Below are 16,409 nucleotides of genomic sequence, written 5' to 3' on the forward strand. Positions count from 1 at the left end.
AACAGGCTGTTTCGTACTAACAATTATGAAATATGTCTGTGGGATATAATTAACACAGATTTTCCATCACTGTGGTAAATTACACAGTGCATTGATAGTAATCACGACCATATCAAATGCGGAGCGAGAGAGGAACCTGCGCCAGGATGACAAAGCGTGATGAGATAAAGAATTTTTTTGTTTTTGTTTTCCTGATGGTAAATAATGAGGTGTGTTTTTGGGTGTGTTAGTGGCCTATGCACAAGAATGTATATAATATATATAATTTTGGGAGTACTACAAAAATCTGTCACGCTTTATTGTTGAGGTGAAATTTTGACAATTTGGACAATTTCAAATGTCAAAAAAAAAAAAAAAGGCGTCTAAACGATTAACTGACCATCAAAAATAATTAGCGATTAATTTGATTATCACATACTGAATAAACATCAACTACTAGATAAAAAACGATTGTGACCATAAAATGTGACATTGGTGAAGGGAAACGGCCAATTGGTTGATTAACCAAAGCTCTTTTTCTCACACTCAATTAGACAAACTGGATTTAGTCTTTACTGATTTATTGTCAGTCGGACAATGATCTTAATTACAGCATACTGGTATAACAGGATGAGCTAACTATTGTGACGAGTTAACAAGCATCGTGCTACATGGCACACACATTACAATGCTTACCTGTGGAGCACATGTTGCAACTATTAAAGGAGGCGTCGCCACGGCAACAGGGGATGAAATCTTTTTGTCCTGAAATGAGAAAGCGGTTCATAATGAATAGAATTCATCGCGATTAAGCATAACATCGTATGGCCGGTGTCGACGGTCCCCGTCCTTCTCTTTGATTAAAAGCTCTAAATCTGCTCAAAATCACCCAGCCACGACAGGACAGGAGCTCATCCGTCCCACTAAGTGGAACCTCTCGCTCTGAGGCATCAATAAATCAAGCAGCTAGCTTCTGAAAGTTATTTATTAGCTCCAATCCCACGAGTCAATCTTTGCTTTTTTTTTTTTAGATGGTGAAACTCTATCTCTGAAAAGGTCATCGGTTCTTGTTCACTGTGTTTACGTTCAAATGCTGGTCAAAATATTTTTGACAGCTCTTTTACTGTCAAATTTCAAAATATTATTTTTAGCATTTACACTTTGACTCAGAGTGTGCAAGTGTAACCAAATTGTATTTCCACCCTGACAGGCTCCTTTTAGTATTCACTCCATTAAGCACACTTGCATTCGAGGGAGCTTGTTTAAACGAAAGGGACAGCCCCAATCCATGCCGCCGCATTGACTTTCACCTCGGAAATCGATCAGTTTTGTTTTGCTTGTCTTAATTTAATTGGACAAAGCGTAAATATGCATCAATGTCACTGAGGACTGGCGCCGCTTGTCGGGTCGGGTGCAGACATGCCTGCGGCATACTTAATAGGTCCTCATCACCCCGTTTGGGACTCTTGTGCCTCGTAATGAGGGACATTATCTTGATTAGAATCGATCCCGATTGGATTTACACTACGGGCTGCATTCTCACACTCGCCGCGTGCAGGCCGGCAAATGAAAACAACCGACATGATGTCAACAAATCAATCTAACACCATTTCACAAGTGCAGCAAATGAATTTACGATGTGTGTTGGATCATGTTAAAGTTGATATGACAGCTTATATTTCAGATTGAAGGCAAATGCAAAATATGGATAAAATCCAGATTCAACTCTGATGCTAAACACATAAGAGTCAATTTGCTATGTTTTGTTCATCAGTGTGTGGAGAATACAAACATTGGCTTTGGGCACAGGCAGATTTTTTTTTTTTACCTCACTTCAGCATTCATCAGCCCATTATGCTTTTGGACTTTAGATTTTTTTGCGGGGTGACGTCACACAAGACCTCAGTTCAGTGAGCATCAACATGATTTGCTCTTTCTTTTGTTTTTGTGAACACTAATTTGTCATATTAAACTTCAGTTCTTTTTTTTTTGGTACTTTTTCATTGACCACTTATTTGTTATCTAACACTTTTGTTTCCAGTGCGATTTCTTCGCATTGATTTATTTTTTTCTGCGAGCACAAAAAACATCACACCTGGTTGCGGCTCCTTGGTGGAGGTGGCAAAAACCGATGAAATTGCACAAAATTATACCGGCGATATTGGTACCGGAATTGCGAAGAAGGTGAGAGTAAATTCAAGGTGGGAAGAACCTAAAGGAGAGAAGACGCAAAAGGGGGGGCATCTCTCCCTTGATTTCCCCCCCCCGCCTGCCTCACTCCAACCAGTCCTCCTCTTCCCTTTAGTCCCTCACAGCTTCCACTTTGGACCGCAAGCATTTTCCCGTTCCTCCACTGTGCGCTCTTCTTTTTTTTTTAAGAACCATGGAAAGCGCATCAGGCAACCTCTCAGACGCGGATTACCGGAGCCAAATGGCCGCCTTTTACAACAACAGCGGCTTGTGCTCCAACGGCAGCGGGTGCGACGGGGAGCGCGACCCGGGTGGTGAAGCTGACGCCAACCCGGTCATCATCGCCATCGTCATCACGGCGGTTTATTCCGTCGTGTGCGTGGTGGGGTTAGTGGGCAACGTGCTGGTCATGTATATCATCGTCAGGTACGCACACGCACGCACGCGCGCGCGCGTCACTTACAACGCGTAAAGTGTGCGCTTCCTCTTGTTTGTTTGAAGCTTGTGCGTAAAACTCACTGGGTGTTGCGCGCCGACTGGACGGGGAAGCATGCCAGCGACCTCGCTACTGGTTCGAGGACACGCGGGTCGTCAAAATTGCACATTTGAAAGCAGCGCAAACGGGCAGACCTCCGCCAAGGCGAAAGTGGCAACTCTCGCAGTCGTGCGTTTGACGTCACAGACTAAACTTCCGCTCAGCGAGAGTCAAATTGTAAATGACTTGAGCTTATTTTGTGCTATAGTTATTCAGTAAAAGATGTGGTTACCTTACATGTGTTGCAAAAAGCTCAGTTCAGCGAGCAACAACATTTTGTAGAGTCCACATCACGTGCTAGACCTCAGTTCAGTGAGTTATCATTTCGCAATAACACTTTTTTCCAAAGCAAAGTCCCTCTTTGGCCTCTTAGGGAAATTCAAATGTTCCTTCAAACATGTCCAGCGCGGTTCGATTGTGAAACAGATCATTTCAGTGTCAATACAGTTTGCCTGTAGAGGTTCCATTGTATTATTTTAAATAGGATGTCATTTGAACGTTTATGACTTCATTAGCTGGGCTATAAAGTTGGCAGATAGCTTTTCCTGCTATCATGAACACACTTCACCATGTGTCTCCACACACACACACACACAGTTGTCTATTGGAATCAGCACCAACGCTTCTTTCATTATGGCGGTGGGCGTGTCAAGTGGCAGGTGGGCGGACCTGAGTGTGTTCCCACAACGCTTGAGTGATGGCCTCCTAAATGTCCTCCATCCTCATCCTTCAGCTGCTTTGCTGAGCTTTGCAACAAGTCAGAAGCTTTACATGCTCCTCATCTTCATCTGGGTTTGCAAACATCACTGCGCTCTCTTTATCTTAAAACGGCTCGCTGCTTTGTTTGCTCTGCATCATGACGCCTCACTTAGCTGTAAAAGGTGAGTGAAGAATAAAAAGCATAGGGACTTTTATATAATATATATATATAAAAAAAAAATTCCCCCACACACATTTGCCTCACCAGTAGCGACAAAGCTCCAGCCACGCACGCACAGCTCATGCACCTGCCAAATTAACTTGGTGTAATCTGCCGCCACGCAGATTTACGCTGCACGCCAGCCAGCCAAAAAACAGAGCCCACAGACGAAAAGTTGGACACCAACAACTTTGTAAAGTGATCACATGTCCACAGAACGTCAACATGAATCCTCACAGCAGTTTAGTCATCAAAAAGGTTTCCCGCCATTAGAGCATTCGATAAATAAAGGATGTGGGACATATCCTCTTTGTCCTTTTTTCTCTCACGCTCTTCTACAATCAGTGTTAACAGCCATTTAGCTAATGGTGCATTGACAACAATTCCTTCAGATTAAAAAAAAAAAAAAAGTGATGTGCTCTCCATCCTCACTTTTATGCTAGTGGTCTCGGATGCAATTTGGCCAGATTATATAGAAACGGAAGCGGGTGAGTAAGGTGTTCCCGTGGCAACCCCTCAGGTCATAAAGAGTAACGATTGCCTTCTCGCTCTTTATCTCCTCGTACTTCCTCTCGTGCTCGTTCGCAAACCTCTTTGCGAGTGAGCCTTGAGTATATTTATAGATATATAAAAATCTGATTTACCTATGTGCTAATTTGGAGTGGGGTTTCTTGTTACCATTGAAACAGCGGAAAGTATTGTGAAAGAGTGCAAAATTCTTCAGCTCCCCGTTACTTCTGAAATATCATCGTGGAGCCGTCACTGTCTAGCGCAAGTCTAAAATATGACGGCTATTGCAGTCATAATCCCGTTTGAAAGTTCCAAACGCACGGTGGGAGTAAGAAGTCAGTGTCACTGGTCCTACTTCTCTTGGGAATGGTCGATTAAACAAAAGCACAGCTGTTGGGAAAACATCTAAAGTGGTGTCGTGCGGCACGCTACATCGTTGCCAAAGCTCCAATGGCAAGTGCCATTAAGCTGCTCATGTGACTAATTTTGTAGAATTTTGCACTAAATACATTTTTGGATTTGTTGTTGTTATGATTGATCTGTGTGAGTTCTGCCTAGCAACAAGGGCCAAAAGCAGGAGACAGTTTGAAGAATTCTATCAGCAATTTTGGAAATTAGTCTACCCAGGAATCTGGCGCGTGTTTTTGTACAGAGTAACAAGCGTCATCTGCGCCACTCGTGCGCGTCATTCTCGTGAAGCGATCGTAGGAGGTCAAGGTGCACAACCTCAAGCTGTTTTCTTCACGTGCGCTTTGTTACCGTGGCAACAGGCACTCCCCAGCGATTTCTACTGGCAGCCAGCACTGGCTGAATTGTCTCTCTATGAATTTCTCAAAGCAACAACATCAAGCTTCGCTTTTTGATTACGTGATGACTGCGATTTCAGTAATTCGCTTGGAAGAGGGCAGTGTAGCAAAATGCTCGGCAGCGTTTCAGGCATTCGTGGCCAACCGTGTCGGATAATGCCAATTCTTTTGATTTAGGGCTTGGCGTCAATGAGTGCTGGCCGGAAATGAGCTTTTGATAGATTTTGCTATGGTCTAGTGAAACCAAGCTTGAGTTTTGTAGCCGGCGTCATGCTGCAGGGCTGATTCTCTCTGGCTGGAACTGTCAAAAGGAAATATGTAGCTGTCAGTGTGAGCACTTCAGGCTTCAGCTAGGAAGCAAAAAAAGAGTGTAACTATTTCTTCATCTTTCAGTTAAAGTCGAAGAAGCCCCGCTTCAGCTTCTCGCATTCACGTGATCACATGCGTGGCAACGTCGACTCCAGAAACATTGTTGTCCACACAAGGCGTCTCACATATGTTATATACACTAAACGCAAAAATATGCTAGCTTAGTGCTAATGGAACGACAAATCGCTTTTCACAGCATGGGACACTGTCTAATTTGCTGACTTTTTGATTCGATTCCTCGGACCCGGGCAGATCTCGTCACTTAAGGGACATTTCTTCAAGTCGTGCTGCTCAATAACGAATTAAATAGAAACCTACATGGTTGGCTCGTGGCTCGCCAACCTCCACGATCCGTCAGAGCCGCTCGGGGTGCGCGGAAACTGTTAGCGGCGGAGAGAAAATATGATAACAGCAGCAGCAGCGCTCTTTCACAGGCTCATGACAAATGATGTTTAGCTCGCTGCATAACAGCAGTTCGCTCGATTAATGGCGCGCCGCCGCAAGATGTTGTGCTCAAGTGGCTTTGTGGGAATTACTCCATGATGGCAGGCGCGTCGAGGTCAATCAAAGGGACTTCATGTGAAGGTCCTCAAGTCAAGTCAAGTCAAGTTTATTTATATAGCCCTAAATCACAGGCAAGTCTCAAAGGGCTTCAGATATACAAAAAAATCGACAATTATTCTCAAACATCCCCTGATCTTAAACTCCCAGGAGGGCAAAGAAAAACTCAAAAAGATCTGAAAGCTAAAGAGGTTATTGAAAAACGGAATAGTTTTTTTTTCTTTTCTCATATATTATCATTATGGAGGCTACGAAGGGCGTTTTGTTTTTGTAAAGGTGTTTTTCCTCTCCATGATTCAAACTCCCTCGTAAATAATCATTGCTTTGGCTAATTAGTGTGCACGTGTACCTAATGTTGTTACTGGTGCCGCGACATTAGCAACCCCCCGCATTTGTTTTCGCAATACGTATAGTGGCAATACTTGTAATGCCATCATTTGGCTCATTGTGCTCGTATTTTCATAGCGTCGCTACCCAGGAGTATTCATTTATTAACAATGTTTGTTATTGGGATTTTTCTCTGGCTTGTTAACAAATTCCTCCGAGCATTAATATCTTAGCTTTCACGCTGGATGGCATCGAGACAAACAATAACAAAATATTCTGTCCATTCTAACCGCCGTCCTTAAATTATTTGTTCGTTTGCTTGAGCTCGCCTCAGCCCCTGGCTAAAGAATTAATTTCACACTTGAGGACTCAATAACGAAGCGGCTTTCCTTCGTAAATAAGCCACGCTGGCCGTTCCAGCTGTGTGTCACTGTTATGAACCGCTGCTGTGTTGTGGCATTTTGCCCAAAAGACACCACATGTAAGCTCTTTTAAGGCAAAATATACACAGCAAAAATAAATATATGGCACTTTATTTCATCTTCCCACTCTTTTTGGGTCAAGGCTCTCTTCAGTACCAACTGAACCAACTGGGCCTTTTATTTGATGGCACCGTGTATCTGTAGGTTAAAGAGTGGAGGATGAATTTTGGCACACGCAAGGTTTTAAATGAACATGTACTGACCTGTATCGACCCGTTGCTCAAAATCAATAGTGTTCTTGCTGTAAAAGGGGAAAAAGAATTCTTAAAAGTTTTTCAGAACTTTGCTCATCTGCAATGGTGAGGCCCGTAATGGCACATAAAAAACAAACATCCCTCCTGCCGCTCTGTGTCACGCGACTCGGCTAACCGTCCCCGGACCAATAAAGCCGGGAAATGACGAGCCTGGCAAGCTGTCAGTGTTGCAGTTAATTAGAATTTAATGAACAAACGTCATCATGGACACTTGTTAAGAGGATTTGGGATTATTGAGAATATAAAAACAAGGAGGAGAAGACAGACATCTATCCACCCGTCCGTCCATCCATCCATCCATCCATCCATCCATCCATCCATCCATCCATCCATCCATCCATCCATCAGTCCATCCATCAGTCCATCCGTTATGCTGTGTCAAATGAAACCATTTTTTAAGCCGTGAAGTTTCAAATTCAAAAGCTCTATCTTCCTTTCCCACCCGCCGCCTCTGAAAGTGTTTTTCCTCACTCTCTCCAGACCTACAATTCTCTTGCTTTTCATAATTTCCTCGAAAAATAATCCTGGAATGGAAAGAGGAACTGCTATTTTTGCACTCTCGCTATTAAAAAACCCCAAGATGAGACTTTTGAGTGCACTTTTAAGCAGTAGGAAAGGAAATTGTTTGAAAGAAAACTCTTTCTTAGGTCCCTTAAAAACCTGGTAATTCAGGCTCATCATAATAACAACGCAGACTCTGATTTCCAATTTTGTTTGCGGGCAGGTACACTAAAATGAAGACGGCCACCAACATCTACATCTTCAACCTGGCTCTGGCCGACGCGCTGGTCACCAGCACGCTGCCCTTCCAGAACGTCAACTACCTGATGGGCACATGGCCCTTCGGCGACATCCTGTGCAAGATGGTCATGTCCATCGACTACTACAACATGTTCACGTCCATCTTCACGCTCACCACCATGAGCATCGACCGCTACGTGGCCGTGTGCCACCCGGTCAAGGCGCTAGACTTCCGAACGCCGCGCAACGCCAAGATCGTCAACGTGTGCAACTGGATCCTGTCGTCCGCCATCGGCCTGCCCGTCATGTTCATGGCCTCCACTGTCGTCACTCGTGAGTCTGACTTGACTAAACGGCTCCCTAATAATGTGTCTTTTTATCTTTTGAGGCTTTCTACATTCAACTCATTTTATTTCGCACTGAAGAAGGATAGACTTATACAGGCTATTTATTTGCATTCGTATGTGTATTTTGGAAATCTCAGCTATTTCTGACATCATTTGGATGGGTAAATGTTTCATAAAATTAGCTGGAAAATGAATCAAGTCTAAAGAATGAATCAATTTTATTGTTAAAAATGTTACAATTATTTTCCATTTCCAATTTTGCCGACCACATGCAACACCGCCACGGACCACTAGAGGGCCGCGGACCACCGGTTGACAGTCCCTGCCCGAGCCTTTTGCTGTAGCAGAATCACGCTTGGCTAACTTAATTGGCCATTTTCTCTCCATTACCTCCTTTGTAAAGGCGACGATGCCGGCGACTCATATACATGAGTCACCGGGAAGCCTTTTGCTGCTTAATAGTGCTCCTTACATAAGATCTTAAGCAACCCTTCCGAAGTTTTCAAAACACTTAAATTCGCTTGAATTATATCAATGTGGATGCAAGTAGCCTCCTCGCTGTGGAGCTTATTCTTAATTACACCTCATTTATGTTACGTCGTTGTCCATTTCATAATTGATATGTTACACGGCCTTGTTTTGGATTAGTCATAAACAGCAAACCAACAGACGGACAAACATGGCGCCAAAACGAAAAGCAAACGACATGTCCTGTGATTTGGACTTTATAGCCTCGAGCATCGTGGACTGCAAGCTGATCTTCCCGCACCCGTCGTGGTACTGGGACATCCTGCTCAAGATCTGCGTGTTCATCTTTGCCTTCGTCATGCCCGTGCTCATCATCACCGTGTGCTACGGCCTGATGGTGCTGCGCCTCAAAAGCGTGCGCATGCTGTCAGGCTCGCAGGTGCCCTGGCCGCTCGCTTGTTAGAATGCATGAGATAAAGTCCTAATTGGTTTCAAGGAGCTGTGCTCCATTTTGATCTTAATTTAAAAAAAAAAAAAGCTAAATAGAATCAAGTGGCAACCATCTTGTATTGATTTTGTAAATATTCACTTTGCAGTGATAGAAACAAAATATGCGGGAAAGGTTTCAAACGTTATGATGCTAATTGCTGTCATTTGGTGCCAGGAGAAAGACCGAAACCTGCGTCGCATCACCCGCATGGTGCTGGTGGTGGTGGCCGTCTTCATCGTGTGCTGGACGCCCATCCACATCTTTGTCATCATTATCGCCCTGATCAACATCTCCAGCTCCACCTTGCAGACCGTCACCTGGCACTTTTGCATCGCCCTGGGCTACACCAACAGGTACCGCCCGCTAAACCCGCCAATGCCATGCCGCCATTTATGGACGCCATTTATGGACTCATGTTGCACACTTGCAGCAGTCTGAACCCGGTGCTTTACGGCTATCTGGACGAGAACTTCAAGCGCTGTTTCCGCGAGTTCTGCTCATCGAGCCCCTCGCTAATGGAGATGCAGAACTCCACCCGGGTGGGCGTGGTAGGACGCAAGGCCCCACAGCGCGAGCCCAACACCGCACAGTCGGGAGACAGGTCCAATCAGCAGGTATGGTGGAGCTAGTCAGCTCCCCAAGTCCTCTGTTGCTGTAGCAAAAATCGAGTTTGCACTAAATTTCAAGCTAGCTCTGCACACAGCTAACAATAATGCTAGCACGACAAATAGATAAATACAAATATAAATAGCCACATTCGTTTTGGGAACGATGCTGTTACTTGAAGGTGCTTTAAAGCGGCGGCCATTTTGTGTCTGTCGATAGGTATGACTAGCCGTGGAGGAGGAGTCCGTTGACTGCCACTGTCAAGGTGGCGGCGCCAACGACGACCTCATCTCGGAAGTCACCCAAGTCACCACAGGGCTCTGATTACGAACGCACTCGAGCCAATACACACCTACACACAGACGGCGAGGCAAAACGTTACAAGTCGGCAAATGGCGCAGGACCAATTGGAAATCAAGTGTGTGTGCAGCATGAACAAAAAGAATGGTGATGAAATTATTATTATTATCATTATTATTATTATTGATAGCTCGTCAAAGTGAATATCTCGTAGGAGCTCAATTGATTTTCATTGAGTTGCTGCACCTAATGTTTTGACCCCGGAATGCTTTTTGGCACATTTTCTACCATTTTCTGCAGCAGCAGTCACATGCTTATTTTCCTGCCTGCTTGATGTTTGCACGGCGGCAAATTGTTTATTTTTTCTGTTACACACACACACACACAAACTGATATGTTTCCAACCTGTGCCTGGACTGAGACGACAGACGGGCTCTGGACATCGTCTCTTAGACTATAAAGGGGGTCTAACGATGTGTGTTTATGACGCCGCCGCCCCGTTAATTTACACATTTTAACGGCACCGGCCTGGCGGCCATGTCGGAGGCTCACTTGATGTATTTTCAACACGGGAATGTTCTCTGCTGTACGTATTGCTGCTGCTGTTGCTTTGGTGTCTGTCTTACGTTTTCTTGTGTCGTCGTTGCCTGGTTGACAAAAAATGAGGATGGACAGATTTCTGTGTGAAACCGTATTTGGTATAGCAGGAAAAAACTTTCTCTCTCTACAACTTCTATGATGCCTTCGAACCCAAACGCATTGGGAGGAATTGAAATGACTGTGCCGTATCACCATTAGAAACGACATCTTGCGACGGCAAACGAATGTGACTCTGTGGGAAAATAAATGTTGGCGACATCGCACCGAAACTTAATGAAAGAACACCGCGGTGCCATTGTTAGATCATCTTACGCGACTCGATTGGATTCAAGGGCCGGGCGCTGCGCTCGCCAGCTGCCTTTTCCACTGTCGTCGTAAAACTCGATATTCCGTGTGCCGCCATTTTATTTTCAATACAAAGATAAATTGAGCCACTGAGACCTCGCATGGACTAAGATTTAGTCTAGAACGAAAGTGGATCGTCCTTCTACTGTGTCATATCTACTGTTCTTCAAATTGTATATTGATAAAACGCACAAATAATATATAAATACATGTCCTTGCTGTTATTGTCTTGTTGTATATACCTAGCATGGACTAAGATTTAGTCTAGAACGAAAGTGGATCGTCCTTCTACTGTGTCATATTTACTGTTCTTCAAATTGTATATTGATAAAACGCACAAATAATATAAATAATATATAAATATATGAATGTCCTTGCTGTTATTGTCTTGTATGTATTGTATAGATCCCTCTGGTGTTGTGTAAATGTGTATACATTTGAAATTACAATAAAAGTTTGTTGGACTTTGCTGCTTTGTACAACCACAACGATTATTAAATGACAATTTGTTAGTAGACATGAAATTCACTTTTACAGGACATCTAATTTGGCATTGTATTGCAAGTATTTCCATTAAAAAAAAATCATATGAAGAGTAGAAAATGCAAAGCAAATCAGACATTTAAAATCCTTCAAACTAAGGTTTCAAGCTAGGGTTAGGGTTTCAAACTAGGGTTTAATTCAACAAGAGGTTAGTTCATCTTCTGCTCTTATCGTTTGTGATGTGATGATTTAATTCCATGCATTATTATTTCAATGTCTGTTCTTCAGCATTTACACGCACATGCATTTTCCAAGGTTCTTTAGTTATTACTGTTAGCAAAGTTTTCAGTGCAATAAGAAATAAATGAGATTTGACATGGAATCTCTGCAGACAAATTGTGGTGGCCGGCTACAAGTGGATTTGCTGATGCCATAAATTCTGATTTAAAGACCTTTTTTAAAATGAAAAAAGTGGAGAATGTGTATTTTCTTTCAGATAAAAACACCCAAAACAAATCAAGCTGATGTTTGCAGGGGAGCACATTGAAAAGTTCAATAGCGGACTTGTCGTGGCGGCGGATGGTCGAGGCTGTAAATGCGCCTCGTCCGTCATGCTTTCACCTAAAGGGACATTATTTAGCTTTCTTTTTGTCAAGCGGGATGAAGGAATTTATTTCTTACACTGGCAAAAGCTGAGTTTCATGGCCAGACGGTATTGAAGACAATGTTGATAAGGGAAAATCGAGTTGTGGTGAGGATTGATGGCAAAGATGAAATGTGAGAAGATAACTCGGCCAGGGCTGGGTGATATGATCTTGGAATCCAATCGTAGAGTTTATTAATCCCATTTTTATCAACTGCCTTCACCCATAGAATAAAGAAGACATTCTTCAAAAGATTTACCAAACAATCAACTGCACACAATGACAAGAACGTATATCTGTCAGCACTCTGACATCAGTAAATATGACATATCTGCACAAACAGTGAACGTAATGACACGCTCAGAAAGCCTTTGCGAATGTTTGTTGCTCTGCTCTTTTGACAGAACTCTCCAGGCGCATGCCATCATTTCACACTCGCGCAGATTGCCCCCAAAAGTCATTAAAGTCATCGTGGTTGGGCTTTCACGCTTCCCGCTCTAAACTTCCGCTTGTAATTCTCCAAACATTTGTTGCGGTGAACTTGCCTTCTAGTTGTTAGGAGGAAAGAAAATAAGTTTGTGGGGGAATAATAATTTCCAGACAGATAGAGAGATGGAGAGAGTAGATGAGTTGACTAGCGGCTAGCACAATAGCTTGCTAGCTAGCTGTTAGATAACTTACTCATTAAATAGGATAGTATGGATTTATTATCGTCATTAAGCAGGTGGGTGCTAAAGCTCCTAAAATCCGCTGAGTCACATTTACTTGCTCTCTGTGACATCATTGAGTTTACTCGCAACATAAACTCGATTGATTGCATTTCTTGACTGATTTTAGAGGGCCTATTTATTTATCCGAGCATTGGTAATGGTCCTTCGTTTCTAAGTTCCACGAATGAGGCTAAACAAGTGCAATGCAATGAAAGGAAATGGAAAATGGAGACAGGGCCAACACAATGAAAGGAAATGGAAAATGGAGACAGGGCTTCTGAATAGGATTCATAATCAATCATACATACATACACACACACACACACGCACACACACACAGAAAGGAAAAGAATAATGTGATCTTGTTGCTTTCCTTTTCCATATTTAGTTTTGGGCGGACATCAAAGGCATTGCAACGTGAATCATGATTGAATCATCTTTCCTCTCATTTTATGGGACTGAAACATCTCCTCCACAAATTGAAGTTCATTTTGCCAGTAGCCACGTGGAAGACATGCTCCTCTCGTTTCATTTCTGTATTTAACGTCAATCTCGTAAAAGGTGTGGCTCCGCCAATCGAGTAGCACGGCTTCCCTATAGAAATGCAATAAAGTTGTTTCTCAGTTGATCCTTTTTTCACTATTTGTCTTTTCCCACACAACATCCTCACAAAGAGCTAATCAATAATGACAAAGTGCGCTTGTTCCGGGGGACCCATTTCAACAACATGCGGCATCCAGACAGATTGCCACCTCGGGTGACATTTGCTGGGGATGCATGTTGCTTTCCCTAAATCTCCTGCAGCGATGAGAACATTGTTGGTGACAATGAGAAGATTTCAGCCACAGTTGTCTTATTATTCTGCTCCTTTTACTGTAATGATCCTATCAGGAGTTGTAATGGCACCCATCCCTCAGGATGAAAGGCGGCAGAAGCAGTATCACGAACATACAGTCCTTTCCTAATTGTAATTTACAAAAACAATTTCTTTGCTATTGCGCAAGGAGCAAACTCTCACAAAACAGTCACACATTTTGATATAATTAATAAAACTCAGAGAAGAACATGGATAGGAGAGGATTGAAATCCCTCCCACATGACATTTTGGTGCAGCTGCAGCGTGACAGATACTGGATGCGGTTACCGTAGCGACAGCATGCTCATCTTTAGCTTCTTCACGATGTCAAGGTGCTTTCGCGAGTCAAAACAATAAAGCTGATTCTGATTCTGACATGCACACGCGCATACACTGACATAGACACATACTTGAATGCAATTCATGTTTAAAGTTATAGTTTGTCACTGTGTAATTTGAGTAAGATTCTGATGTACTGCAGTGACCTTTTGACCCTTTCAAAATGTATATTTTCTAATGTTTCGGTTATTTCACATAAAGCCTTATTTTTATGATCATTATTGTTATTATTAGTATTATTGTTATTATACATCATAATAATACTGATTATATATTAATAATAATAATTATCATCATTATTATATAACCTCACAATAACATTTAAAACGTTGATTGAAATTGGCTTTGAGACAAATATAAAATAAAAAAATCAGTCACTTGTTTCGAGTCGGAACCAATTTTTGAGCGGACACTGCGGAAGTGTATAGGCGGCTATCATCGGAAAGCAGTCGGCAAAGTTAGCTTCACCAAGCAATCTTTAAGTAAGTTTAATGCAAACAAAGAACTCTACTTCATAACACATCAATAATAGTTAATTATAGCAGGTTCATGATTGTTCGCGTCACTTGAAATCAAATACACTAGCTTAGCATGCTATCCTAATCCATCCATTACTGCTTGTTTGCGTTATGCTACTATTAGCATAGTTAGCTTTACTGCCACAATCGAAAACTATAGTGGTTAGCCTCATCATTAGCTCCAAATGTAATCTCCATTTACCGAAAGTGCGCGTTAACTTACCTTTCTTTCCAGGATGACGGACCGCTACAACATCCACAGCCAGCTGGAGCACCTCCAGTCCAAGTACATCGGCACCGGCCACGCCGACACCAGCAAGTGGGAATGGCTTGTAAACCAGCACCGAGACTCGCACTGCTCCTACATGGGCCACTTTGACCTGCTCAACTACTTCTCCGTGGCCGAGAACGAGAGCAAAGCCCGAGTCCGCTTCAACCTTATGGAGAAGATGCTCCAGCCGTGCGGACCGCCCGCAGACAAGCCGGACGACGCCTGATTGGGGACACCTGATTTTTCCCGTCTTTTTCTTTTACACATACAAAAGACGCTCAGACTCATTTTTTTTATTTCTTTATAAACATGTTGTTACTAGATTTATTATAGTGCATGTTACGAGAGTGTCTGTTGGTGTATTAAAAGTTTAGTTTTGCGTCTCTGCAGCATTGTCCTTTCAATTACTTACATATGCAGGAAAAATTCTAACTTCATCATGCACACCACATTGGGGACCCCGAAGAGACATCTCTCAAAATGATACACATTCATGTATATATGTATAGACATGCTCTCTCAATATGCCCAAAGTGACACAGTGAATAAATAATTCATAGTTCATAAATGTAATAATTCATAGTTCTTCATATGGGGAAATACAAACCCCATATACGTGGCAAACCCTCATTGTCATTTATCCGACATCAAATTCTGCTTTGAAACCCTAATTTGAATTAGCATATAGGTTTTGATGGTAGGTTTCAAACTTGGTTTAAGGGTTCGATTAATAGTATAATACTCCTGAGATGATTTTTTTTTTTAAAAAGGTAGATTTTGCCACCTAATTCATATTCCACAAACAGCCATAATGTCCATATTGTGTTTTGAGGAGAAAAATGTCTTCAGGGAGACGAAGCCTGGCACTGCTGGCAGTCAAGTGGTGCTCGTTGTTGATTGCGCACGCACACACACACACACATGCCAGAACACTGCGAGTGACTGACTCATTGTTACTGCTGAGCAATGAGTCGCCCCCATCTTTCCAAGCAAGGTGTGTCCTTGGCATTGTCCTCGCCGGTGGCAAGCACATTGCCACACTCTCATCAATATACACAAAAATCATCGCTCTCAAAATGAATAACTGCCACACACACTGTGTGTGACGTGTTGTGCTTGAGAGGAAAGCATTTAGAGATCAGCAGAGCGGGGCTCACCTTATTGCAAGGTAATTGGCCGTGCAGGTGAGCTGCTGTGAGGAAACGCAAGCACATAGAAGCGTGTTAGGAGATTATTATATCATCAGCCAGCCAGTAGCGTACTTTATTTGAATTTGGCATACAAACACCCGCAATTCAGAACCCCAACTCAGAGAGTTCAAAGAATATATAAAAACGGAGTGTGGCTCAGACTTTTCAATAGTGTGTCCAATTGGACCCAACCGAGTAATAAGCAGCCCCAATCTGTGATTACGTAATTGCAAAAAAAACAACGTGCGCTCAGCCGATGCAGTCATCTTTGCCACCCACTGCCTCGCAATCTGCTTACCCCCCCCCCCCCATTGTTGTTTGTTGGGCTTTCCCTTCTTGAAGTATCGGCCGCTAATGCGAAGACCGGGCCGACCTGCCAATAGCGAAAAGCTGAGTATAATTGTATAATAATACCAATGCATTTAAAACACATACACTGCCAGCCCGGTTAAAACGAAGGCTTGACCTTTATACATCTGTCAACGGCAGTCCATGAGTTTGGGGGGGAAAAAGAGATTTTTAATAATCAACATGTTCATTCTAAAGTAAGGCGTACATAATATTCCAAT

General features: G+C 42.9%; 2 protein-coding genes across 2 annotated transcripts; both read left to right on the top strand.

Annotated features, from left to right (window-relative positions):
• Positions 1–2,257: 2,257 nt before the first annotated feature.
• oprm1 (opioid receptor, mu 1) lies at positions 2,258–11,298 on the top strand. The gene is made up of 6 exons (XM_037272692.1): positions 2,258–2,595; positions 7,657–8,006; positions 8,752–8,927; positions 9,153–9,331; positions 9,409–9,592; positions 9,804–11,298. The coding sequence occupies exons 1-6, from the start codon at positions 2,363–2,365 to the stop codon at positions 9,807–9,809; spliced, it is 1,128 nt and encodes a 375-aa protein (XP_037128587.1). The 5' UTR covers positions 2,258–2,362; the 3' UTR covers positions 9,810–11,298.
• A 2,950-nt stretch (positions 11,299–14,248) lies between these two features.
• Positions 14,249–15,039, top strand: sf3b5 (splicing factor 3b, subunit 5). The gene is made up of 2 exons (XM_037272693.1): positions 14,249–14,343; positions 14,615–15,039. The coding sequence occupies exon 2, from the start codon at positions 14,616–14,618 to the stop codon at positions 14,874–14,876; it is 261 nt and encodes an 86-aa protein (XP_037128588.1). The 5' UTR covers positions 14,249–14,343; position 14,615; the 3' UTR covers positions 14,877–15,039.
• Positions 15,040–16,409: the final 1,370 nt, after the last annotated feature.

This window comes from Syngnathus acus, chromosome 15, assembly GCF_901709675.1.
Source record: "Syngnathus acus chromosome 15, fSynAcu1.2, whole genome shotgun sequence".
Taxonomy (NCBI): Eukaryota; Metazoa; Chordata; class Actinopteri; order Syngnathiformes; family Syngnathidae; genus Syngnathus; species Syngnathus acus.